At 38.5% G+C, this 26218-nt stretch overlaps 1 protein-coding gene across 4 annotated transcripts in view; it reads left to right on the top strand.

Annotated features, from left to right (window-relative positions):
- KIF20B (kinesin family member 20B) overlaps window positions 1-26218 on the top strand; it is a 68387-nt gene that overhangs the window by 12610 nt on the left and 29559 nt on the right. For 3 of the 4 annotated variants that reach the window (XM_058671158.1, XM_058671157.1, XM_058671156.1), the window contains 12 exons: window positions 1478-1616; window positions 2295-2479; window positions 7219-7255; window positions 8785-9009; window positions 10346-10457; window positions 11582-11653; window positions 11743-11889; window positions 13296-13458; window positions 14372-14656; window positions 19827-19935; window positions 21105-21145; window positions 22973-23120. In XM_058671158.1, coding sequence (XP_058527141.1) covers window positions 1478-1616; window positions 2295-2479; window positions 7219-7255; window positions 8785-9009; window positions 10346-10457; window positions 11582-11653; window positions 11743-11889; window positions 13296-13458; window positions 14372-14656; window positions 19827-19935; window positions 21105-21145; window positions 22973-23120 — 1663 coding nt within the window. Of the gene's footprint in view, window positions 1-1477; window positions 1617-2294; window positions 2480-7218; window positions 7256-8784; window positions 9010-10345; window positions 10458-11581; window positions 11654-11742; window positions 11890-13295; window positions 13459-14371; window positions 14657-15570; window positions 15711-18304; window positions 18444-19706; window positions 19936-21104; window positions 21146-22972; window positions 23121-26218 lie in introns of all 4 variants that reach the window. The other variant, XM_058671159.1, reaches the window with a different exon arrangement.

Below are 26218 nucleotides of genomic sequence, written 5' to 3'. Positions count from 1 at the left end.
CTCTCCGTTGTTTCTTGTAATTAAACTTTGGTTCTATATTCAAAACAAAAGGGGAGGTGAGAGCCTTTGCTTATGCTGACTTCCTATATAAGTATATGTAATGAATCCTGTTTATGCAATTTAGATCTTAGTTACTGGTATTTTTTCCTTAAAAGTAGGTCTGAAATTTCTGGTCTAAAGTTTTAGAATGGAAAGGGAACAAACCACATTACTGCTCTTGAAACTCCATTTTTTTTTTTTTTTTTTTTTTTTTTTTATTATTGGAAAGCCGGATATACAGAGAGGAGAAGAGACAGAGAGAAAGATCTCCCATCCGATGTTTCACTCCCCAAGTGAGCCACAACGGGCCGGTGCGCGCCGATCCGATGCCGGGAACCAGGAGCCTCTTCCAGGTCTCCCACGCGGGTGCAGGGTCCCAAAGCTTTGGGCCATCCTCGACTGCTTTCCCAGGCCACAAGCAGGGAGCTGGCTGGGAAGTGGAGCTGCCAGGACTAGAACCGGCACCCATATGGGATCCTGTGGCATTCAAGGCGAGGACTTTTAGCCGCTAGGCCACGCTGCCGGGCCCATTGAAACTCCATTTTTAAAAAGAGATTTATTCACATGAGAATCAGTTTCAGAAACACGAAAAAGAGAGAGATGACCTTCCTTCTGTTGGCACATTTTCAAAATGATTGTAATAGCCTGAACCAACCTGGAACTAGGAGCCAGAAAAATCTGTCTGGTTTTCTCACATGGTTGGCAGAGGCCCCAGCACTTGGGTCATCTTCTGACGTTTTTTCCAGGTATAGTAAATAGCGAGTGGGACAGGAAGCAGAGCAGATGGGACTTGAAGTGCCTGATGGGGATTGCTGGTATCACAGATGGTATATTAACTTGCTGTGCCAGAATGGTACCACTTTAACTACCCGCCCAGCCAAATGTCCTTTTCAAGATTAAGATAAAAATTTGCTTTGCTGTTTGGGTTATATTTTTATCTTGAACATATTCTGATGTTTGAGAATGGATATGTGGCACCTGTTTTAAGAATGAATCTGATAAAAGCAAATTTTTAAAAGATGAGCAACAGAGCAGGTCTTACTAGATGTTACTATGAACATCGACTTGATTTTAAAAATACCTTTACTTATTTTCATTGTAAAGGCAAATTTCACAGAGTGAAGGAGAGACAGAGAGAAAGGTCTTCTGGTTCACTACCCAAATGGCTGCAATAGCCCGGGCTTGAGCCGATCTGAAGCCAGTAATCAGAAGCTTCCAGATTTCCCATACAGGTGCAGTGTTCTAAACACTTGAGCTATCCTTCACTATCCTAGGACACAAGCAACGAGCTGGATGGGAAGTGGGGCAGCCAGATAAGAACTGGTGCCCATATGGAATGCTACACTTAGAGATGGAAGACTAGCCAGTTTAGGCATTGTGCCAGCCCTACACCAATTTGAATTTTGTAAAATGACCTGTCTTACAAATTCTTTCTTAGGTTTTTGGCCCAGAAACTACACAGAAGGAATTCTTTCATGGTTGTATTATGCAGCCGGTAAGAGACCTATTGAAAGGACAAAGTCATCTAATTTTCACTTATGGGTTAACCAATTCTGGAAAAACATATACATTTCAAGGTAAATATTGTTATATTTTGGTTGGAAAGAAGTGAAATAATATTAGCTCAATGTTCTCGTAAAACTTTAATGTGATTATATTTCTATCACTTAGTATTCATCTAGCATATTTAGTATATATCTGATATATTTTGATTCAAACTTATTTAATTAGATTAAAAAAGTATATTCTGGGCTCGGCAGCGTGGCCTGGTGGCTAAGGTCCTCGCCTTGATCCCATGTGGCCGCTGGTTCTAATACCGGCAGCTCCACTTCCTCTCTGTCTCTCCTCCTCTCAGTATGTCTGACTTTGTAATAAAAATAAAATAAATCTTTTAAAAAAAAAAAAAAAAAAAAAAAAAGTATATTCTCTGTATGGTACAGAGTAAGATGATGAATAAAAGTCCAGAAAAAGCGTAGATGAGGTTCAAGCAATTATGCATGGCTGGCCAGGGAAACATATTTATATTACTTTTATGCTTTATGATTAGTGATTCCAAATATTAATGCTACGGCCAAATCTGAATGTAGAACTTTAGGTTTTATGGTGAAGACCAAAGTGATAGAAAAGTGATCATTCATCATGTTTCTTGTTTTAGCTGTTCTCTCTATTACTGGTAGTATAAAATCTTGACATTCTGTGTTACCTTTTTCCTACTAGTCCTCTGAGAGATTATTACACAAAAATTATTATTGCAGGTACGGAGGAAAACATTGGAATTCTTCCACGAACTTTGAATGTGTTATTTGCTAATCTTCAGGAAAAACTGTATACAAAGATGAACATTAAACCACATAGATCAAGAGAATATTTACGGTTATCACCCACCCAAGAGAAAGAAGAAGTTATGAGCAAAAGTGCATTGCTTCGGCAAATTAAAGAGGTATGGAGGTATTTCAGTATGTAATGGAATTTATAATATAAATGTAATGTACATGTTGATCTTTTATAAATTATTTAGATTGTTTCAGCTTATATTAGAAGATTTTTGTGTTTTTTTTCTATTAGAGAAAATATTTGAAGTTTCTTAGAAAACTAGTACTTACATTATACAAGTAACAGGAGTCTTTAAACCTTATGAACACAAGGGGTTCTGAAATCTTTGTTGTAGAACCAACATTTTATTTTTAAAATAATAATTTATAAAAATTCTGATTTTTATTTTAAAAAATATTTGGTATACAAAATTTAAACATGGCAACTTTAAATTCTTGCTGAGAAAATGACATTAGCAGATTGTAAAGTATCATTTCTGAAGTTTTTCTCTATGTAAAACCCAAATAACATCTTTTGATACGTTTGTGTATGTACACATCGTTTTTGTGTGTGTGTATATATATATATACTCCATATAGCTTCATATCTTTGTAATATATGTAGTGTATTTTTTAACATAAGTTTGGTGTGATCTTAATCATTTTTTTAATTAATTGTTTTGTTGTTTAGCATATTTTTTCAGAGATACTTATTTGACAAAGTGATGCGGGTAGGGGGAGGCAAAGAGAGAAAAAGCAATACTGATCTTCCATTTGCTGGTTCAGTTCCCAAATGACTTCAATAGCTGGGATTGGACCAGGTCAAGGCCAGGGGCCTGCAACTCCATCTAGGTCTCCCATGTGGGAGACAGGAAAGCAGTACTTGGGAGGTCTTCTGGTCTTTTTCCAGGCACGTTAGCAAGGAGCTTACTCAGAAACAAAATCCCCAGGACTAGAACTGGTGTTGCAATATGGGATGTTGGCATTGCAGACAGAGGCTTTATTCACTGTGCACACAGCTACAGTCCTGCATTGATTTCTTCTTAAGTCAGTTTCTTTTAAAAAAGATTTTATTTTTATTGCAAAGTCAGATATACAGAGAGGAGGAGAGACATAGAGGAAGATCTTCCATCTCATGATTCACTCACCAAGTGGCCACAATGGCCAGAGCTGAGCTGATCCGAACCAGGAGCCAGGAGCCTCTTCTGGGTCTCCCACGCAGGTGCGGGGTCCCAAAGCCTTGGGCCATCCTCGACTGCTTTCCCAGGCAACAAGCAGGGAGCTGGATGGGAAGTGGGGCTGTCAGGATTAGAACCTGTGCCGATATGGGATCCTGGCACATTCAGGGCGAGGACTTTAGTTGCTAGGCTACTGTGCCAGGCCACTTACGTCAGTTCTTGCAGGTCACAGAGAGACAAAGACAGAGAAGGAGTAATGGGCTAGTAATGTATTTGTCAATTCATAGAGAAATTCTGGTATGTATTAATCACCTCATGTATAATTAACGAAAAATAAATGATCCTGGGTGAAGCCACTTTTTTTAATTTTAAGATTTATTTATTTATTTATTTATTTATTTATTTATTTCAATTCTTCTTTACATAGTTGATTAGGGCACAAAGGGTCAAGGGCTATAGGAAAGTGGGTAAGACCATTGTTTCCACATTAATATTATTTTTTTTCTGTAAGGGGAGAGACAAAGGGAGAAGTCCCACCCAGCGTCCCCCCAATCTCAGGTCCCCGACATGGGGCATGCTCCAAGGGTCCTGCTCACGCAGTTTTGATAGTTGAACAGTTCTGAATTGCTGCCAATCTCACCATTCCAAACAAATTGTTTTTACTTACCAAATTGTTAATTATGCAGTATTGGCCTAGGTTGGAGAATTCATAACAAATAACTTTACCATAGAATGTTCTTTCACTGGATTGTTCAAAACAACGAATGATGAAAACAGTACAAATGCCTATTTGCGGCAAGTTAGTTTTTAAAGATATAAAGAAATAATTTGTTCCTCAGAAAAGGCATCAAAGCGAAAGGGAGAAAATAAATTAAACCTAAAGCCAAACAGATCATAGACGTAAGATTTAAGGTGGGAAGAGAATGAAGCTAGGCTGACCGGCATTTGGCACAGCAGTTGTGGACTTACCGTCAAGGGTTTTGGTGCCTTCGTTGAGTCCAGTCTCCTTTACAGCTTCTTGCTGATGCACACCCCAGCACGCAGCAGGAAATAGCTCAAGTTGTGAGGTCCTTGTGACCTATGGTGGAGACCTAGCCTGAGTTTCTAGCTCCGCAGTACTTGGGGAGTGAATCAGAGGGTGGGAGTTACCTCTTGCTGTCTCCCAAATTATTTAAAAAAAAAAAAAAAAAAGATAGGGCTGGTGTTGTGCCTCAGCACGTTAAGGCCACCTATTGCGATGCTGACAGCCTATATCTGAATTTTGATTGAAGTCCTGGCTGCTCTAAGTCCAATTGCTTGCTCATGCCTTTGGGAAAGCAGCCAAGTACTTGGATCCCTGCAAAACTTTGGTGAGTCATATGGAGTTCTGGACCAATCCCAACTGTTGTGGCCATTTGGAGAGAGAACCAGTGGATGGAAGATTTCTTTTTAGCCCTATTCCTCTGTTAGTTTGCCTTTCAAGTTGACAAGTTTAAAAAATGAATTATATGGGTTGCAAATTTTCCAGGGTAATGTCTCCTTTTGCTCTCATTGGTTTTTCACTATTCATTTATTGAGTAAGTTTTTATTCAGGCACTTAATATATTCTAGGAAATGTTTTTTTGTTAAGGCTAAATGATAGTGCCTTTTTGGAGACTGCCTTAGTTTTTTTTTTTTTTAAGATTTATTTACTTTTATTGGAAAGACAGATTTTCAGGAGAGAAGGAAAGACAGAGAAAAAGGTCTTCCCTCTGCTAGTTCATTTGCCAAGTGGCCACAAGGGCCAGAGCTGAGCAAATCCAAAGCCAGGAGCCAGGAGCGTCTTCCGGGTCTTCCATGTGGTGCAGGGTCCCAAGGCTTTGAGCTGTCCTCGACTACTTTTCCCAGGCTGCAGGCAGGGAGCTGGGTGGGAGCTGGAGCAGCTAGGGAATAAAGCATTGTCCAGATGAAATCCTGGTGTTTGAAGGGATTAGGATTAGCCGATAGAGCCATTGCTCTGACCCTCAGTCCGTGTTTGTGTGTTTTTGTTGTTGTTGTTCCGTGAATACTTCAGTCTTACTAATTTATAAGGTGTATGGGGATTCTATAAGGATTGTTTTTAGCTTGTACTCTGGATTCTAGGAAGTCCGTGGTTGCTAGCCTGAATTGTCTGAGGGCCCTTCTTGCTGGTCGGTGTTCTCTAGAGTCCCAACATAGTGGGCATTTATAACAGACCCCCTGTTGGGAGCCCATTAACACACTAATCTGCTATGAGTGAATTTTAAAAATATTAGTGGGAATGTTTATAAAGATGTTTGGAGGGCCCGGCACAATGGCCTAGTGGCTAAAGTCCTTGCCTTCTATGCGCTGAGATCCCATACGGGCACCAGTTTGTGTTCCAGCAGCCCTGCTTGCCATCCAGCTCTTTGCCTGTAGCCTGGGTAAATGGTTGAGGACGGCCCAAAGTCTTGGGACTCTGCATCCATATGGGAGACCTGAAAGAAGCTCCTGGCTTGGACTAGCTCAGCTCAGCTGTTGTAGCCATGTCAACTGATGGAAGATCTTCCTCTCTGTCTCTCCTCGTTTCTGTACATCTGACATTCCAATAAAAATAAATAAATCTTTGAAAAAAAGGAAGATGCTTGGAAATCAGAGTTTTAACAATATAATATAGTATTATAAAGCTGGTACAACGCCAGCATCCCATTTTGGCACCTGTTCAAGTCTTGGCTGCTCCACTTCCCTGCGAGCTCTCTGGGAAGTGCCTGGGAAGGCAGTGAAAGAGACCCAAGTGCTTGCATGTCCTCATCCATTTGAGAGATCTGGAGGAGACTCCTGGCCTCCGACTGGCCTGGCTCTTGTGGCTATTTGGGCAATGAACCAATGAATGGGAGATCTCTCTCATTTTGCTTCTCTTACTGGGACTCTGCCTTTCAAGTAAATAAAAACAAATCTTTAGTTTTAAAAACTACAAAAATAGGAAAAATCTGCTTTTCAGTGAAATTCACATTTCAGAGTCCATGACTATAATCTGTGAAAGTTAAAACTAGTATTTTAAAAATTGTAAAAGTTAATGGACAATTTCTTAGGTAATTCAGAGGAAATGAACATGATTAATGATGAAGAAAAATTTTCTGACACATTATCCAGTAAAATATCATCTATGGAAATACAATAATATTACAAATGACATTCACTTTTATATGTTGATTATAAAGTATTTCTAGAAAACATTTTGGCAATACTTTGGTAAAGTGTGAGAGCTTTAGATTTTTGATCTTTCATCTGCCAATTCAGTTTTAGCTGTGTATACCAAAGGAATAATTAGAATGTAGAAGGAAATATATAAAATGCTTATTCTGTGTTTACTTCTGGCAAGATTTGCAAATAATGCAAATGTTTAATAATGGAATAATGTTTAGTTACATAGACCTCAAATGTTTATAATTTTTAATTTTAGTGAGAAAAACCTTACGATAAGTGTAGAGAAAGAACAGATGGGGGAGACAGTGAGAAACTGATAATTGCTTCTGACGGGCTACGATTGCCTATTAAATTAACTCTGGTTAGTTTTTTTCTGGATTTCCTTCCACAAGATTGTATTAAACTAAGAACAGTTTAATGAATGAAGGTCAGGTGTTCAGGGGATCTTGAACTGAAATTTGGTTGATGATTTGTGTGAGTAGATAATTCATATGTGATTTTTAACCTCTAAAAACTTTCTTTTTTAGGTTGTTACGCTTAGTGACAATGATGATACTCTTCATGGTAAGGTTTCCGGTCTCTTGGTTTTCATTTGTTGATCAAATGAAATACATTTCAAAAATTTTTAGTGTGAATTTATTTTCCAAGAGGTTGACAGAGTGAGCTTTCTTCTATTTGTTGTTTTTGTTGTTGTTGTTGTTTGGTTTTTTATTTATTTATTTATTTTTATTGTAAAGGCGAATGTACAGAAAAGGAGACATAGAGAGGAAGACGTCTTTTTTAGTCTCTAGATGCTTGCAGTAGCTTGGGACTGTGCCCAGCCAGGGGTTAGGAACTCAATCCAAATTTCAATGATGGGTGGCCCAGTACTGCTGCTTTCCAGGCTCTGTATCAGTGAAAATTTGGAATGAGGAGTTGAATCCAGTTCACTTTAATATGGGACACCAGTGTTTCAACCAGCAGAATTGCTAAACTGAGCACCTTCTCCAGCTTTTTATTTTAAAAATTTTAATTCAAAAAATTGTAATTTTTTTGCTATTTACATAGCAACTTTTAATTTTAAAATTTATTAATTTTAAAGTCTAGGAGTTATTTCATTTTTTTAATTTTTTTTAAACAAAAATTATATGTATGTTGTGTGCTAGGTGATATTTTGATATATGTGTGCATTGTGTAAGTTATACAGTTATGGTCCGATATCTTCTCAAGTATCTAAAATTTCCTTTTTGGAAAAACATTCAGAATCCTTTTCTGTTTTTTGTTTGTTTGTTTTTTATTAGAGAAATAGTGCATTATAACATTATCTGTACATTGAACTTCAGAATTTATTATTCCGGTAACTTAGAACTAATTAATTGAGAATTAATTTCTTTGATTTCATAATAATATCTAGAAATGTCAGTCATGTTTATATTAAATTGCACAAATATCCCTTTAATGCTTATAACTTATTTATTTTTAAAATATTTGTTACAGATGGAAGAGAGTTACAGTCAGAGCTATAGACAGAAGGAGAAACTTAGAGAGAAGGAAATATGCCATCCTTTGAATCACTCCCCAGATGGCTGCCATGGCCCTGGCTGGGCTGGCTCAAAGCTGAGAACCAGGAGCTGCTTCCCAGTCTCCATTTGGGCGCAGGGTCCCAAGGACTTGGACCATATTGGTTGCTTTCCCAGGCAGTGAGGTGGAGCAGGTTTGACATGAATTTGTACCTGTAAGGGATGCCAGTGCCACAGATGGAGTCTTAGCTTGCTATACCACCAAGCCTATCCCTACTGTTTGTAATTTTAATAATTGAATTCAAGATGGATACCTGTTTAAAAACAAAAAAGAATTTAACTTAAAAAAAAAAAAGAGGGATACCTGTTTATTCTGTTTGGTTTATTAGCATGTTTCTAAAAGGAAAGACAAAACGGCAAACTTTGCTTAATCCATGTGTGATTTACATAGTTTTATTTCTAAAATTGCTTAATGTAGATGATAAAAGGACTAAATATATTTGATTTGTCTATTTGTCTTCAACTGAACGTTTCTCTCATTTTTAGTTGACTGAATTTTTTATTATCCTTTTCTTTTTTTTCTTTTTTTGGTAGGAAGTTTCACCAACTCTATGAATATTCCAGAGCTTGAAGAATCCCTGAAAGATTGTGAACAATCTAGCTGGAATATGGATAATATAAAATTTTCTGTATGGGTTTCTTTCTTTGAGATTTACAATGAATGTATTTATGACTTGTTTGTTCCTGTATCATCGAAGTTCCAAAAGAGAAAGATGCTGCGCCTCTCCCAAGATGTAAAGGGCTATTCTTTCATAAAAGGTAAACTAATGAATTGCCTGGTAGAGTTTGGGACATCTATAGGAAAGCCAGCAGGGAAGTGAAAATTTGCATATTTCTTATTAATATTAAAAGAATAAGAGAAGTATGTTGTGGAAAGTGGTTTGATATGTTTAGCAAACAAATTTAAAAGGATCTAGTTTGCTATTGTGTTTACTTGAATATCATTGTTTGGATCCTTAGTCATGGAAAAAGCTTTGTATCATCAAAGTCACTAAGTCACTTTATTATGCTACTTGGTTATTGTCCAAATTTTTGAGCTATGAAGTATTACTGTTCTCCCATAATGGGATTTTTCAATACTTTGGAAACCATTCTTTTTTCTTTTTTTCTTTGTTTCTAGTATTTGTTTATGTACGTATTTGACAGAATTCAAATAAGAAAAAACATGCTTTTAACTTGCTGGTGAACTCTTCAGATGACCACAGTGGCTGGGGCTGGTTCAGCTGAAGCCAGGAACCTAGAACTCCAAGTTTTTGTGTGGCCAGCAGGGGTTCAAGCATTTAGGCCATCCTCTGCTTTCTTGCCATGTGCGTTAGCAGCAGGCTGTGTTGGAAGCAGAGCATCTGGGGCTGGAACTGCAGTCTGATAAGCTTTGTTGGTGTTGCAAGTGGTGGTTTAACTTGCTACATCTCAATGATGACTCTCTGGCTAATTTTATGAGTTTAATTGTACTATATATATTTTGTCTTTTTTTCCCCCTGTGTGTTTAATTTTTTTTTAAAAGATTTATTATTATTGGAAAGCCGGATATACAGAGAGAGGAGGAGAGACAGAGAGGAAGATCTTCCATCCGATGTTTCACTCCCCAAGTGAGCCGCAACGGGCCGATGCGCACCGATCCGATGCCGGGAACCTGGAACCTCTTCCAGGTCTCCCACACGGGTGCAGGGTCCCAAAGCTTTGGGCCGTCCTTGACTGCTTTTCCAGGCCACAAGCAGGGAGCTGGATGGGAAGTGGAGCTGCCGGGATTAGAACTGGCGCCCATATGGGATCCTGGGGCATTCAAGGCGAGGACTTTAACCGCTAGGCCACGCCGCCAGGCACCTGTGTGTTTAATTTAAGGAATTATTCCTGTTTTCATTTCTGGCAGACTATTGAAGATCATTTACTTTGTGTGTAGAACTAGAATACTCTAACATCATATAATTCTTCTGTTACACCTATTTTCTTGTGGAATATAAGATAACCAGCTTGATTCCATCTCAGATGTGTTAGTGGAAGAAAGTTTCATTCTGTGTCATTGAGAAAAGGCCATCATTGTAGAACGGATTCTTTTGTTTTAGTATATTGATTGATATCCTCTTTATTTTTCAAGATCTACAATGGATTCAAGTATCTGATTCCAAAGAAGCATACAAACTTTTAAAACTAGGAATAAAGCACCAGAGTGTTGCCTTCACAAAACTGAATAATGCTTCTAGTAGAAGGTAAGGTACAGGCTCTGTGGGGTAAGCCTGAAGCACCCATGGCATCCTATGCAGTTTGAATATAGTCAGTTTTAAATTAAAGGAAGTGGTTGGTTTTGTGATAAGTTAAATTAATTCCAAGGCATAAAAGCATTTTGTAAACTAAAGAGCAATAGCATATAATATTACCAATGCTATTTCTGGTCCTAATATTAACTTCACTGATTTGTAGAAAGTCTCAGATATATTTAGTTTATTTATGTCGATATTTCAGCTCAGTATTTTCAGTTATCTATAATTGTGGCTTTTTCCCTGCATTTTTCCCATTTACCTTGTAAATACCATATGCATACTGAAGATTGCTATGCCAAGGAGTTCAAAAGGATTTTTTAAAACTATTAATTTGAATAGCAGAGTGACGGAGAGACAGAAGACAGAGAGGGAAAGAGGTGAAAAAAAAAAACATGCAAGCTATTGCCCTCGCACTAGTCGAGAGAGCATGCATCCACGGATTCACTCTCCAGCAGCTGCAACAATCAGTTCTGGCCTAGCCCACAGCCCACATGCCAGAGCTCCGTTTGTGTCTCCCATACGCGTGGCAGGGTCTCAGGGAGACGGGCCATATGCTGCCTTCCTGGTGGGTTTAGAATAAAGCTGGATCAGAAATGAACCAGCTGGAGCTTGAAGCAGCCCTCTGACAGTAGACAGCTGCTAAGTCTGCTGTGCCAGCATACTGGCTCCCAAAAAGTGAAACACTGGGAGATGAGTGACAGAGGGACTAAGTTTAAGCATTAAGTTTTTTGTTTTTTATGTAACAGGTTTTCTCTTAAGGGAGAAAAAAGCACAGTACACAGTGGTGGCTCCGTTCATGTTCATTTGGGCTACAGATAATTTATGACTCAGAAAGTCTATATAAGTATAAAGGTCAAATGTAAATTTTGTGATAGGTAAATGGAGTGAGATTTTGTTATAAGTGCTTCCATTGCTGGTGGTTGGAATGTCAAGAACATGTCTGGCAGCTTTTTGAAAAAATATTGTGATCAGCTAAAGCTAATACTAGGGTATTGAGATTGGTTTAGATGCTTATCTCTTATTTAAGATGTAAAAATTAAAAATAATGTTTAATCTTTGTATATTTTTTTTAGTCACAGCATATTCACTATTAGAATCTTACACATTGAAGTTTCTGAAATGCCTCGTGTAATTGGAGTCAGTGAGTAAGTTCAAAATTTATTAGGTTCTTAATTATTTTGACTTGTTTAGAAGAACTTTTCAAATAACCTATTTGGTGTTTTGGTTAATTCAGATTGTCTTTATGCGATCTTGCTGGTTCAGAACGCAGCATGAAGACACAGAATGAAGGTGAAAGATTAAGGGAGACTGGGAACATCAATGCTTCTTTATTGACTCTGGGAAAGTGCATTAATGTTTTGAAGAACAGTGAAAAATCAAAGTAGGTGTTGTTAGTGTATGTATTCGTATTTAAACTATCAACTTTACTGACTTTAGAAAGTTTTTTTTTATTTGTTGACTTGCTTCCTACGTGATGACGGTATTTATTATTTAAATACTTAGAGATCTTGGATTAAAAAATGATAGAAATAAACTAAATGATTGGTATTTATTATTTAAATACTTAGAGATCTTGGATTAAAAAATGATAGAAATAAAGAAAAATATTCACTGGTATTGGTAACTCATCGGTTAAGCTATGTTTTCCAAAGCAAAAATGTATTTGCAGTTTAGAAATGAACTTCTCATGATGCTTGTATGCTACTTTTTTTTTCCTGAAGATTTATTTATTTTCATTCGAAAGTCAGATTTTATGGAAAGGAGAGACAGAGAGAAAGATCTTCCATCCACTAGTGGCTTCCTGAGTGGCCACAGTGGCTGCAGCTAAGCCGATCCAAAGTCAGGAGCCAGGAGCTTCTTGAGGGCCTCCCATGTGGTTGCAGGGTGCCAAAGCTTTGGGCTGTCCTCTACTGCTTTCCCAGGCCACAAGCAGGGAGCTAGAAGGAAAGTGGGTTTGAACCTGCGCCCATATGGGATCCTGGTGCATGCAAGGAGACGACTGTAGCCACTAGGTTACGCCAACCCCTCTTTTTTTTTTTTTTCTTAAGAAAATATTTCTATTGGAAAGGTAGATTTTACAGTTTTATAGAAAGGAGTGACTGAAAGGTCTTCATCCACTGGTTCGCTCTCCAAGGTGGCTGCAGTGGCCGGAGCTGAGCCAATCCAGAGCTGGGATCCAGGAGGACACTCAGGTCTCCCCTGAGGGACTAGGCTCCTGAGGATTTGGAACATCTGCTTTTGTAGAGCTTAAGCAGGGGGCTGGATGGGAAGAGTAGCTGGGACATAAACTGCTGCCCACTTAGGTTGCTGGCATTTGTAGACGGGAAGAGCTAGTTTAGCTATCGCAGTGAAACCTGCTACTTTATTCTTGCTAATATTTGTGTGCATTCTTCTAAAAATGGTAGATTTTTGCATTAAATAGCTTTCTAAGCTGAGTAATGATAAATCATCCTTCATCATTTTTATTATCAAACAGTTGTATCCATTGGATAATATTCTATGTCATTATCCAGTGGTACCTGTTATCCAATAGTTGTATAGAACGAAACACAGCTCCATTAAATGTGTTTTTCTTTGTTTTTCCTAGTAGGTCATTGTTCATCTTATCAGTGGTAATCATTTAAAGAAAATGAGCAGAGAAGCCTATTACAGTTGAAGCTAATGTTTAACTTACAATTTTAAGTCTGTATTAAGTGGATTAAATTATTCCTGGTAAACTTTATCAGCATATTGACCTCATGAGCTTTGATTTGACTAACATTATTTAAAAAAAATTTTTTTTAACAGGTTTCAACAACATGTGCCTTTCCGGGAAAGTAAACTGACCCATTATTTCCAAAGTTTTTTTAATGGTAAAGGGAAAATATGTATGATTGTCAACATCAGTCAGTGTTGTTTTGCCTATGATGAAACACTCAATGTGCTGAAGTTCTCAGCCATTGCACAAAAAGTAAGTATATTCACACTCCTACAGAATTTATTAAGAAATAATGTTTTGTATTTGCTACTTAAAACCAAGAAAACAATTGAAAATTAAGTATGTCAATGTTTGCTGAAGTAGAATAACATGGAAAAAGATTGAAGGTTGCCCTAATAGAATTTTTAATAGTAAACATTAAAAATTAAGAAATTTTCTTGGAAAAAATAGTCTGTTCTGCTATTTGCCTGACTGCCAATACTAAAAGCTTAGCCTAGGATTATAGGTTTACTTGTAGTTTGCATGTAAAAGTAGTTTGTTTCTTAAAAGAATGTTCTTTCAAGGATGTGAATTTGTAGCCCAGCACAGCAGCCTAGTGGGTAAAGTTCTCACCTTGCACGTGCCAGGATCCCATATGGGTGCTGTTTCTAATCCCAGTGGCCCCGCTTCCCATCCAGCTCCCTACTTGTGACCTGGGAAAGCAGTTGAGGACAGCCCAAAGCTTTGAGATCCTGCATCCACGTAGGAGACCTAGAAGAGGTTCTGGGCTCCTGGCTTAGGATGGGTGCAGCTCTTGCCATTGTGGCCACTTGGGGAGTTAATTATTGGACAGAAGATCTTCTCTGTCTCTTTCTTCTCTGTATATCTGACTTTCCAATATAAAGAAATCTTTTTTTTTTAAAGGGTGTGAATTTGACTTTTGTATGTTTGCGTTTTGAATTTTCTTTTAACACTCAATTAGTTATTTGATTTAATTTGTAAGATTAATTTTTAGTGGCAGGCCCTGCCTTTTTTTTTTTCAAGTTAATTAATATGATATTGAGTGACCAATATGTTAGAAAATGCAGGTTCTTAACCACATCCTGTAACTATTTCCTTGACATCTCAATTTTAGTATATATTCAACCGGCTGCTATTGTAAAAGTTATATTGGGTATCTTAACAGGTGTATGTTCCTGATGTTTTAAATTCCTCGAGAGAGAGAGCTTGTGGAACTTCTAAGTCTTCTGAAGACATATCAGTAGATACTAATTCAGATAATAAAATGTTAAATGTAAAAAGAGCCACTCTTTCATGGGAAAATAATCTTGAAGATTTGGTAGAAGATGAAGATTTGGTTGAGGATCTAGAAGAAGATGAAGAAATCCAAAATAAAGAAATGGAACTTAGTGATGAAGATTTGGATAAAACTGTGGAAGATAAGACTTTACTTAACTGCAAGGAGAATAAGGTAGGTATTAAAAATTTATTGATGCTGGGCTTAGTATTTTGAAGCTCATTAGCAATTTTTATGAATAACTTTAAAATGTTTTAGTGGTATATATTTATTGGCATACAGAGTTAATAGTTCTTAAGGTTTCCTCTCCTATTTTTTTCAGCCATACGTTGACATTTTTTTGTATCTCAAGTTTATATTTTGAAAAATTTTAAGCCTATAAAAATGCTAGTATAATGAATAGTTGGGTCACCAATTGTTGTCATATTATAAATATGTGAGTAGACATTCTTTTGCCTGTAGGTAAAAAATCTATACAAAATTATACCTTAAAACTAACTATGATGGTATTTATTTTCTAAGAATGAAAAATTTTCCTCATAATTTCCCAGACCATTCTTTCACTCAAAAAGCCTAATATTGATGTAACAAAGCTATCTGTTAGGCCAACCATCCTCAGATTTCTCTGGTGGTATTAGTATAGCTTGAATAACCATTTAATTTCTGTTTATAAAAAAACACTGATTTTAGCATCATGTTTGTGTAGTCATTTTTAATCTAGCATTGATATCTTTTAGAAATAGAGGCTATCCCTACTAATGAAATTCACAGACAGTGTTGGGTTTAAACAGAATAAAATTTGTAACTCCATAGTAGTTCCTGGTGGATAGTACATGAAGCAAATTTACTTTTATTTTAGTTCAGCTGAGCATTGAGATGTTTCAGTTTATTTTTCATGTAGGTCTTCCTATGAGGTGGAGAGATTACAAAGTAATGAATCTGCAAATGCTGAATTTTAGTGAGAATATGATTTTTTAAAAGGATACGTAATTGTAGTTGATTAGGTAAAAATTATTTTTGAAATAGTTGGACAGTACTTGGGGATGTGTTTATCCTTTTATAAGAATTCTAATGTTTATATATTTTAGAAACTATTGAATTTAATAGAAGAACTGAAAAAAAAACTGATAAATGAAAAAAAAGAGAAGTTAACATTGGAACTTAAAATTCGAGAAGAAGTTACACAGGAATTTACTCAATATTTGGCTCAACGTGAGGCTGACTTTAAGTAAGTTGTTTTTTTGATGATTTAGTAAAAACTGAGAATTTCATTGCCTTGTTTCCTTTCTTGCTTTCCGAGTTTTCATTTCTTTTCAGTAGTTTGAAAATAGCTTTTACTAATCCTCTTACATGAAGTTTGCTTTTAATCTGTACTAGCACTTGGCAGTGTAGAATTCTGTTCTGTTTTATTTTTTTTTAATTTTTAAAATTTTTCTCTTTTTATTGTATTGTTGTTGACAATCTTTACATAATTACAGTTAAAGGAAAAAGAAGAAAAAAAAAAGGTTCAGGGGGATAGGGAGGTGGGCAATGCTATTATGTCCATATTGTTTCCATCATGCATCTGAGGTAAAGGGGGACATTGAGGGAGAAGCCCCACCTGGTTTCCCGCCCACCCCAAGTCCCGGATGTGGGGCATGCTCTGAGATATGTGCCCAAGTGGTGTTAATAGTTTTCCAGTTATGAATCGCTGCCAGTTTCGCTTGATGAGGTCGTCCACTGATTGACATGATCCATCATAAAGTCTCTGTTTGCCCCATAATTTGCTGCCAACATATAGCTGAGATGAATGATTGATCTGCTCTGTCTTCTGTCTTTTCTTGGTTAGAGTTCTGAGTCCAGCAGTTCGATTGGGGAGATCTCCAAAGATACTTTGAGGTATTCCCAGATTAGTTTTTTGTATGTTCCAGCAAGCACAGGGCCCGGCACAGTCCATCACCCCGATCAGCTGGTGGTTGCAATTGCTGGGTTGGTTCTGTTTTCGGTCCCGAGTTGCACTGGAACCAATGGGTGTTGCAGTCCAGTCTGGTTCGGCCCTTACATCAACCAGTGGGAGCTGCAGCCTAGTCGGGGCGACCCACAATAACCCCCACCAAGCCCTCCCCCTACCCTGGTTTGCCAGTATGTGTAGCAGAAGACCAGTCTGTCCCCCATCCCATTTGGCTCTGGTACTTGTCAATGGGTATTAAAGCTTAGTTCTGTCTAATCAACTCAACCATCCAGCCCTCACAGATGTTGTTGAGTGCCTCTCTATCTAGCCATCCCAGCCCCCGTCCTAGTTTTCATGCCCTCCCACGGGAATAGTGATCCAGGAAGGGGGAACCCACTTTTCCCTCCCAGGTCTCTCTGTCCCGGTTTATGCACTCTTTAGGTGGTCCTGTGATTTGACTCGACAGAATTAGTCCCCAGTGCCAGCTTCTGCCAGCTGATGCTGCGGCCCTGATCTAGTCCACATGCAGCGCACAGGTGTTATAGCCTTGCTTAGTCGGGTCTGTCTCTATCCCAGCCAACACTCTCCAGTGGGAGTAGCTGACCGGCGAGGGGACCAGCCCCTTAATCCCCCCGCCAGCTCTGCCCCTTCCTTCCTGGATTTCACGTGTGCTGGATGGGTGCTGCATTCATATCCAGTACAGGCAACCATGCCCTGGCATTCCATAATGTGTACTGGTTTTGTCGCAACCAAACCCGGCCCATCCCACACTCTGTTCTGGCGATCGGATTTGCCAGTGGTTGACATGAACTGATTCAGCCTGGTCTGCTCCTGACCCATGCTGAATGTATGCCAGTGGGAAACTTTCCATGGCCTATTCTGGGCTGTTTCCTATCATGCTTCTTGCGCTTACCTGCAGGGACTGTGTCCTGCCAGAGGAGTTGCCCAGGCTCCTCCATCAGAACCCCTCCCAATGGCAGATTTTGCACATACCAGGGGGTCCTTGAGCCAAACCTACTCAGTTCACCTCCTGTCCTAGCAGGAACAGTGGCTTTTCCTGACTGGCTTTCAACCCATTCTGGTTCTTGTTGTTGGATGTTTCAGCCCAGCCATGGCTCGTCCATAACCACATACAGCTCACACATGGCTCAGAAGAGGAGTGAGACCCAGCCTAGTCAGTCCCACATCTACCCTGGTTCTCCATAACACCAGATGGTATTGGCATCTGAACCGGCCTGGTGCATCCAATCCCAGCCCACACTAGTGCCTCGGGTGACTACAACTGTTTCCTAGATAGAACGCAGCCCCCATTCCAGCACATACACTCCTTGGTGGGAGCCTCATCCCAGTTGCGGTGTCCCCTTACCTCCCAGTTTGGGCCTGTTCCTAGCCGTAAATCACGCACCTGCCCGTGGTTGCTCTGAGAACCATTAGGTGCCAGCCTCAAGTTCATTTGGGATTCCCTCATTGCCAGCATTCTGTTTCCTCCATTTTGATTGAAGGGATCCCCAAAGAGACTTTGAGGTGTTCAGAGATCAGGTTACTAGCAAGCACAGTGCTTCACGCCCCCAGCACTGTGGGTTCAGGAGGGAGCCTCCCAGGCAGCAGGTCAATGAACCAAAAGTCAAAAACTCTGGCCGGGCGGCCAGCAGGCGGAGCCTGGCGCCAAATGGCGCACTGGCCGCCCTGGAGCAGCTCCCCACGTGTACGTGGTAGCTACTGTGTGTTCCCAGGCTTGAGGCGTGGCCATCCCAAGGCCCCCCGGCAGGCAGCAAGGTAGCTGCCTGCGGGAGGTTCAAGTCCTTGGGCCCCAGTCTCACCCTTCCTGGCTCCTCCCCCCAGCTCAAGCCACATGTTCTGTTTTTTAAGTGGAACTAATTTGTGTAACACAGGGAGGCAGTCCTTCAGGAACGAGAGTTATCGGAAGAAAATGCTGAATGCCGTTTGGCTATCTTCAAGAATTTGGTTGGTGTATGTGACATTCAGGAAGAACCAACCAATAGAATTTGTGCTGTGAAAGTTGAAACTGAGGTATTGTAACTCAAATGCTAGATTTCCAGTGAGAGTTTGAGAGCAGGATATAATGTGTGGCATTAGTGATGAGAAACATTAGTTTAGAATTAGCACAAAATAACTTTTTAAATTATAGTTATCTATGTTTTGTTAGGAATGTTAATGCAAATTGTTAAAAATAGCTATGGGCTTGGAAACATATTTCTCATACATTTATATTTTGATATTGCTTGAGTCATTATATGGACTGACAAAGAGATTCAGTGTTTTTAATTATAAGATACCTTCCCCAGCTTAGCCTTAAACTTCCAGTTTTTAAATTAGACTATCTAAACATATAAGGAACTCTAAAAGGAGTCATTTATTTACTGATCTGATTAAAAAAAAACTCTTTGTTCTTGCTGAACAGTTACAGCTTCCTAGTTTTAAGGAAAATTTATCCTTTTCTGCTATTTCCTCAGAAACTGATCAGGGTTTTTTGGGTAGTTTTTTTTTGTTGTTGTTGTCACTTTTTAAATAGTTATGTTAATTTGAAAGTCAGAGTTAGAGAGAAAGAAAGAACTATCTCCCATCTGCTGGTTTGCTTCCCAAATGCCTACAACAGCCGGGGGGTGTGCCAGGCTAAACCAGTCCCCTGGGACATCATCTGGGTCTCCCAAATGGGTGGCAGGAGGTGGCCCAAGTGCTTTGGCCATCTTGCACTGACTGTTTTGTCAGGTGCATTAGCAGGTAGGTGCACTGGAAGCAGAGCTGCGAGGACTCAAGCAGGCCCCTACAATGTGGAAATCCAGTGTTGGAAGCAGTGGCTTAACGTGGTACACAGGGCCGCACGCGCCACTTGTTTGCTTTGTCGTCACTCAGTTCAGGGACCTGTGACAGTGATGTCCAGACTCTTGTTTTCATTTCACCATTCTGTGTCATTGCTATAATTTGGAATTGAACTGAGTTGTTCAAATGAAGATTAGTTTTCTTGGCTATTCTAACATAGTCTTTTAAGTATCGTTATTTATTTTAGATGATACCTAATTAGCTTACCATAATTGTATAATGTTCACTGTTTGGGACATTTTCACTGTGACATTTTAATGAGTAAAAATGCTTCATGTTCCATAAAAAATCATTAGCAGAATGAAAATTTTTTTCTATTGGGGGCTTCTATATAATTTGCTTAAAAGGCTATCATAAGTTTTTGGCTATTTCTAAAGCTCTGTGTATCAGGTGGTAACACGTCAGGTTGAAACCCAGGGTTAACATTAGGCATGTGGTTTTTGCTGTTTTTAGGAAGCACATAATTATGTAGGATTTGAAGATATTATTGACTCTCTTCAAGATGATGTCACTGATATTAAGAAACAGGCTGAAATTGCTCACTTATGCATTGCATCTCTTGCTGATCCCCAGGAAGCCATTGCTTGTTTACAACTAAAGTTAAGTCAAGTTAAAACTGAATTCGATAAAACTAAAGAAGAATTAATCAAAACCAAAGAAGAGTTAAAAAAGAGAGATAATGGTAAGTAGATGTATTTTACTCCTTTGTAGATATTATAAACATATAAAATTTGGTAAATATAAGAGAATTACACAACTTATTTATTACAGTGACCAGGAGATTCCTTAACCTAGGTAGTAAGTTTTAGTATGTAAGCATTTATATGAATTTATACAAATTTACTACAAGAAATATATTTGACCATCACTTATTTCAATAGTTTTTGGGAAATCGTTAATTTTAAAGGCAGAGAGCACTCCCATCTGTTAGTTTGCTCCCTAAATGCCCGCAACGGCCATGGCAAGGCTCGGTCTGTGGCTGGGTATCTGGGCACTCAATCCAAATTTCTCTTAGGTGACAGGAACCCTGTTATGGGCCTGTCTACTGCTCCCTCCCAGAATCTGCATGACTAGAAACCTTGAATCAGTCCCAGGTACTCCCATGTGATGTAAAGGCTTCTGCCATCTTAACCTATAGGCCAATCACTTTTTAAGAGAAAGTATTAGCTTTCTCCGTAAATGAAGAAATTGTTCTTCCATATTCTTTATGCATTCTCGTGTAGGAGATTATGCTCTTGGCTTACAAGTTTGAAATAGACTAACTCCTATGGGGTGGCTTAAACTAGATTGGAGGTTCGTTCTGTCTTTGAGGATATCTTACATTTGTAGGAGGGTACTTCAAAATTTTAGTGGAAAAAGGGAAAGAGAAAGTCTGTATTCAAGTAAAAGTTTTTGAAATCCAGGTGGTTTTTTTCATAATACTCATTTTCCATTAGTGGTTTTGAAGTATCTTTCTGTATGATTAGTTGCAACATTTGGAGTTGGAGAAAATTTGATAAAATCATCTTCCCTTTTCTGTGTAATACTAGATGGGTAGAGAAACAGCCGGTAAGTGATGCTTCTGCCTTTGGAGTGGACCAGGAAAACCCTGAGTCTCTCTCTTCTCTGCTGTCATGCCAGTTCTCTACTGCTTAACGTGTCACTCATTTTTATCCTGGGTTTTGAAAGTATCATTTTTCTGAAACATTATTCTCTTGTAAGACGAATGCTGTGCCTTTGTAATGCTGTCAAAATTCTTTTTCCTGAATGTAATGCTGGTAAAAGTGTCCACTATAGAAACTTGTGTTTCATGAGTTTAGTCATCCGTTTTCTTAGATATGAACTTATTTTCAATATTCTTTGTTTTTTCAGAATCAAATTTATTGGTCCAAGGGCTGAAGAAATCTAGTAAGGTAATAGTTTAAGCTTTTTTGTTTCTTCGTTTTGATGAGGAGTAGAAGAGCACAGTTTATTACTATAAATGTTTATTTTAAAACCAATTACAGAAAACGTAATGAAGACAGTGATAACAAAATTGAGAAGTCTAAGTGCCTGCACCTTTCTACTGCTTTTCAATGATGGTCATTGGGAAGATTCTATAAGCCTTATGGGAAATTTGTGCACATAATATAGAAGGATACAATATGCCTTAAAAAGTTTGCACAAGTAGAGTGATTTTTTGCTTTGCTTTTTTTCACCTCTATATTATGTCTTGCAAATTACTCTAAAGCAATACCTACAGATACGTATCCTTCTTTTACTGAATTCATTAAAAACAACAATAAAAATGGAGTCCAGTGTTGTATTGCCGCCGGCTAAGTCTGCCTGCATTGCTGGTATCTCATGTGCGACCCAGTTTACATCACAGCTGCTCTGCTTCCTGTTCAGTTTTCTTCTGATATTCTGGGAAGGCAACAAAAGATGGCCCAAGTGCTTGGGCTCCTGTGAGCCATGTGGGACACCTGGATGGAATTCCTGCCTTCTGGCTTCAGTTTGACCCAGCCCATTTTATTGGCCATTTGGAGCATTAACCGATAGATGGGACATTCTCTCTGTCCAAGCAGCATCTTAGCCACTGTACACATGTGTATTCCCTTAACGCTTTATTACTTGTGTTATATATATATATGTGTGTATGTATATATGTATGCATGTATACATACACATATATAAAACCCACTACCTTATTTTTTTTAAAAAAGATTTATTATTATTGGAAAGCCGGATATAGAGAGAGGAGGAGAGACAGAGAGGAAGATTTTCCGTCCGATGATTCACTCCCCAAGTGAGCCGCAACGGCTGGTACTGCGCCAACCCGAAGCCAGGAACCAGGAACCTCTTCCAGGTCTCCCACACGGGTGCAGGGTTCCAAAGCTTTGGGCCATCCTCGACTGCTTTCCCAGGCCACAAGCAGGAGCTGGATGGGAAGTGGAGCTGCCGGGATTAGAACCGGCGCCCATATGGGATCCTGGGGCGTTCAAGGCGAGGACTTTAGCTGCTAGGCCATGCCGCCGGGCCCAAAACCCACTACCTTATGACCTAATATTTTATCTGCATGTTCTGAAATTTGCATATTTTATGATGTAAAATGGCAATAATGTTATCAAGTACTTTTTTTTTTTCTCCAAATGGATTGCTGTTAGTCCCTGCCCTTAGTGTACCTTTGCTTATTTCAGAGAGTTGCAGTTGATTACTGAGTTTTACTCTGTCTCTTTCTGGACACATTCGTTCTGGCCTCTTTTCTGGTTGACTGTTTTAGGGAAGCCTTAAAAGTAAAAATCTCACTTATCTAAAAGCTCCATTTTAAAGCCATATATTAATTGTGTATTTTTGAATATATATTGGTCAAAAACAAAGACTCAAACAATTTTTCTGGGGCTAGTTAAAGTGTAAAATAACACTGCTCATCAATAAAAGCTTTTATTTGCAAAATGAAATAACGGATTGTTGAGTTTCTAGAGTAGAAATTCAAACATCTGCAAAATACACATAGTTTTGTATTTTTCTTCTCTAAGCACATTATGAATATCACTTGAGGCATGAGTGTTTCTAGGTTCTCCATTTATCCCCAAGTTACTCATTTGCCAGAGTCAGCACTTTATTTTAGGGTGAAACTTAATATTTTAGAAAATGTTGCATCAAATGTGAAATATAACAATCTTTGTAGTGCACTGTTGATAATTGTATGGTTTTTACATATTGGAGTTTTCTGTTTATGAATTTAAACTTACTTCATTTAGGACAAGGATGATATATCTTTAATAAACAATAAAATGACTTGTAATAAGACGGTTGAAGTGCCCAGGGACAGCAGAACCAAAATGTTTTCAGAACGAAAAAGGATAAATGAATGTGATCTTCAACAAGATGAACCACCAGCAAAGAAAGGTAATACCTTCAACTGGTAGCAGGAGGCTTTGAAAAGGACTAATGTCTAAACCTGTGAATAGAAAAGTTGCAAATGCTTGTCAGCGAAGTCTTAAATGTTACAGATTTTTGTACTGATATGTTATAAATTGTTTGGAGGATGGAGTATACTTAAAACTGAGCTTTTTATTTTCTTGTTTGTTGGTTTTATTTTGTATTTTGAAAGGACACAGAGAGGAGAGAAGGCAGAATTGGGCTGGGGAGTCCACACATGGGCATGGGATATTCCATCTTTGGGGTCACTCCTAAATGGCCTGAGCAGCCAGGCTGGGCCAGATTCTAATGGTCTTTCATCTCGATGGCAGGGGCCCAAGAACTTGGGTCTTTTTTGTTTGCTTTCCTTAGTGCATCAGCAGAAAGCTGAATTGCAAGTGGGACTCAAAACAGCCCTTGAATATGGAATACTGTTGTCTCAAGTGGTGACTTAAGCTACTATGCTACAATGCCAGGTCCAAAGCTTTTATCTTAATATACTCTTAAAAAAATTTTTTTTACAATATTTTATTTTATTGAAAGGCAGAGTTAAACAGAGAGAAGGGGAGACAGAGATCTTCCATTCATTGATTAATTCCCTGAAATGGCTGCAACAACTGGATTTGTACAGTGTGAAGTAAGGTCTCCCATATGAGTGCAGGAGCCCAAACACTTGGGCCAGCTTTTGCTGTTTTCCAGGCCATGAGCCGAAAGCTAGATCGAAAGTAGACTAGCTAGGACTTGAACTGGCACCCATGTAGGATGGTGGCACTGTGGGTGGAGGTTCCCTTAGTGTATGCCACAGCGCCAGCCCTTATTTTAGTATGATTTTAGATATGGTTCTATCACTTCAGCATGCTTTTAATTACCTTTTATTTCTGGGCTTATAATATTTAAAGCTCATCACTTGAGTTACATAAATAGAACTATTTCCGCCCCAGACTTTCCACTCTGTTTACTTTCTTTCTTTCTTTTAAAAAATTCATTTGTAATAAGACTTTTGAGCTAAATATTACTATAAGTAAAAGTACTTGAACTGTGTTTAAGATGGCAGGAGACATTAGAAATTGAGTGGTATTTCAAAAATATTTTTTAAGAGTGTATGGGCAAGTTTGTTGTAAAATTTAAGAAAGGCAAGTTTTTAAGATTTCAGTGTAGCTAGAATCCTTACTAAAAGGAAAAGCTTGAGAAAATAGTTAGAAAAAATGTATGCCTCCAAAGAAAGCTAAACTGTGTGAAGGTGGTGCTAGATTTTTCTTCTTGTTCTTTGAGGCTGGCCAGACTATGCAAATTATGGGTAATAAAATCTTGCCCGAAACACTTTTGTGATTATTTTTTTTTTTTATGAGATCTGAATTCATGCAAAGGATTGCCTATGATTACTGATACTCAAGAAAGCTTAGACAACTAGGTGAAGACAAAGAGCATAGATTATATTTAAAAATGTAAGTTTATAAACCTTGCTCTTTGTACATGCACTGTTGAAGCTAAAATTGGATACGTACTTCCATGAAGTGGAAGAATGAGATTCCCACATTTACATTGACTGTTGAGTGGGGTCATGCTTTCACTGTCAGCCAATCAATATTTTGAGATGGTGAACAGATTTTAATTATCAATATGTCAGGATTTAAAATTTTAAGAGGGGCCAGTGCTACATTCTAGCAGGTAAAGCCATTACCTACAGTACAGCATCCCCTCCTTCTGACCCAGCTTCCTGCTAATGTGCTTCCACATGGGAGATCTGGAAGAAGCTCCTGTCTTTGGGATGCCCCAGCCCTCTCCAGTGCCATTTGGGGGGTGTACCAGCATATGAAAAATCTCTTATCTCCCTTTCTATAACTCTGCCACACTCAAATACATTAATTAATCCTTAAAAATTTTTTTGAGGGCCTGGTGGCGCGGCCTAGCGGCTAAAGTCCTCGTCTTGAACGCAGCGGGATCCCATATGGGTGCCGGTTCTAATCTCGGCAGCTCCACTTCCCATCCAGCTCCCTGCTTGTGGCCTGGGAAAGCAGTCGAGGATGGTCCAAGGCTTTGGGACCCTGCACCCGCGTGGGAGGCCTGGAAGAGGTTCCAGGTTCCCGGCATCAGATCGGTGCCCATCGGCCCGTTGCGGCTCACTTGGGGAGTGAATCATTGGACGGAAGATCTTCCTCTCTGTCTCTCCTCCTCTGTGTATATCTGGCTGTAATTAAAAAAATGAATAAATCTTTAAAAAAAATTTTTTTTTTGAGAGGAAACAGTTATTTGCATCATTTCTAGCCCTATGTTATATAATTTGGATATATAATTATATGAAGACTTTCGTAAATGTTTATGCTTTCATTTTGCTGGCAACCCCCAACTCTCGTAAATATGTAACATAGAAAGAAATGTATTTATTTGTATATGGGATAGCAGATTTCAATTTAGAAAGCTTTTTATGATCTCAGAAATTCTGCTATATTCATCAGATTCAATACATGTATGTTCCAAAGACTAATGTCATTCTAAGAATGATGTACAGGAGTCTGAACTTGAGGATTTGAATCTCATAGCTATATAAGGTTTGACGTTTGGCTGATGTGGATTAATCAAATGTTACAAGGCTGATGGGTTTTATAATAAAACAAATTGATGTTTAATACCAAAAATATTATAGAGGTAATTGCTAGCTTCTTCCAGAAATTTGAAAATTACTAGACTACTAGTATTCAGAGTAAATACATACCATACTTACCAAATCAATATTTGGTTATGAGAATCTATAATTTAATGTCACTTGGGTTATTTGAGTTAGAGAATCACTTTTGTACATGAAGTTTAATGTGAGATTAGTGAGTGTTTCCATAGATAGGGTAAGAATAGGTTGCTGAATGTAAAACTTTAATTTATAAACATGATATTTTTTTTCTAATGTAAGTGGTGTATCCAGGCTTCAAATATATTTAGGCTTATTGTTTTTTGTTCCATTTACGTTTATTTAAGGTAAGTCAGATAAAGGGAACCTTCCATATGATGTCTTGTCTCTCTTACTGAGTTTCAAACTAAACATTAAAATAAAGAGCTGAAATGCTTAGAATGTTATAGGGGAACTCATTAAA

The sequence above is a fragment of the Ochotona princeps genome, chromosome 13 (assembly GCF_030435755.1).
Source record: "Ochotona princeps isolate mOchPri1 chromosome 13, mOchPri1.hap1, whole genome shotgun sequence".
Classification (NCBI taxonomy): Eukaryota; Metazoa; Chordata; class Mammalia; order Lagomorpha; family Ochotonidae; genus Ochotona; species Ochotona princeps.
The sequence above is the reverse complement of the archived record's forward strand: the minus strand, read 5'-3'. Positions and strand labels throughout refer to the sequence as shown.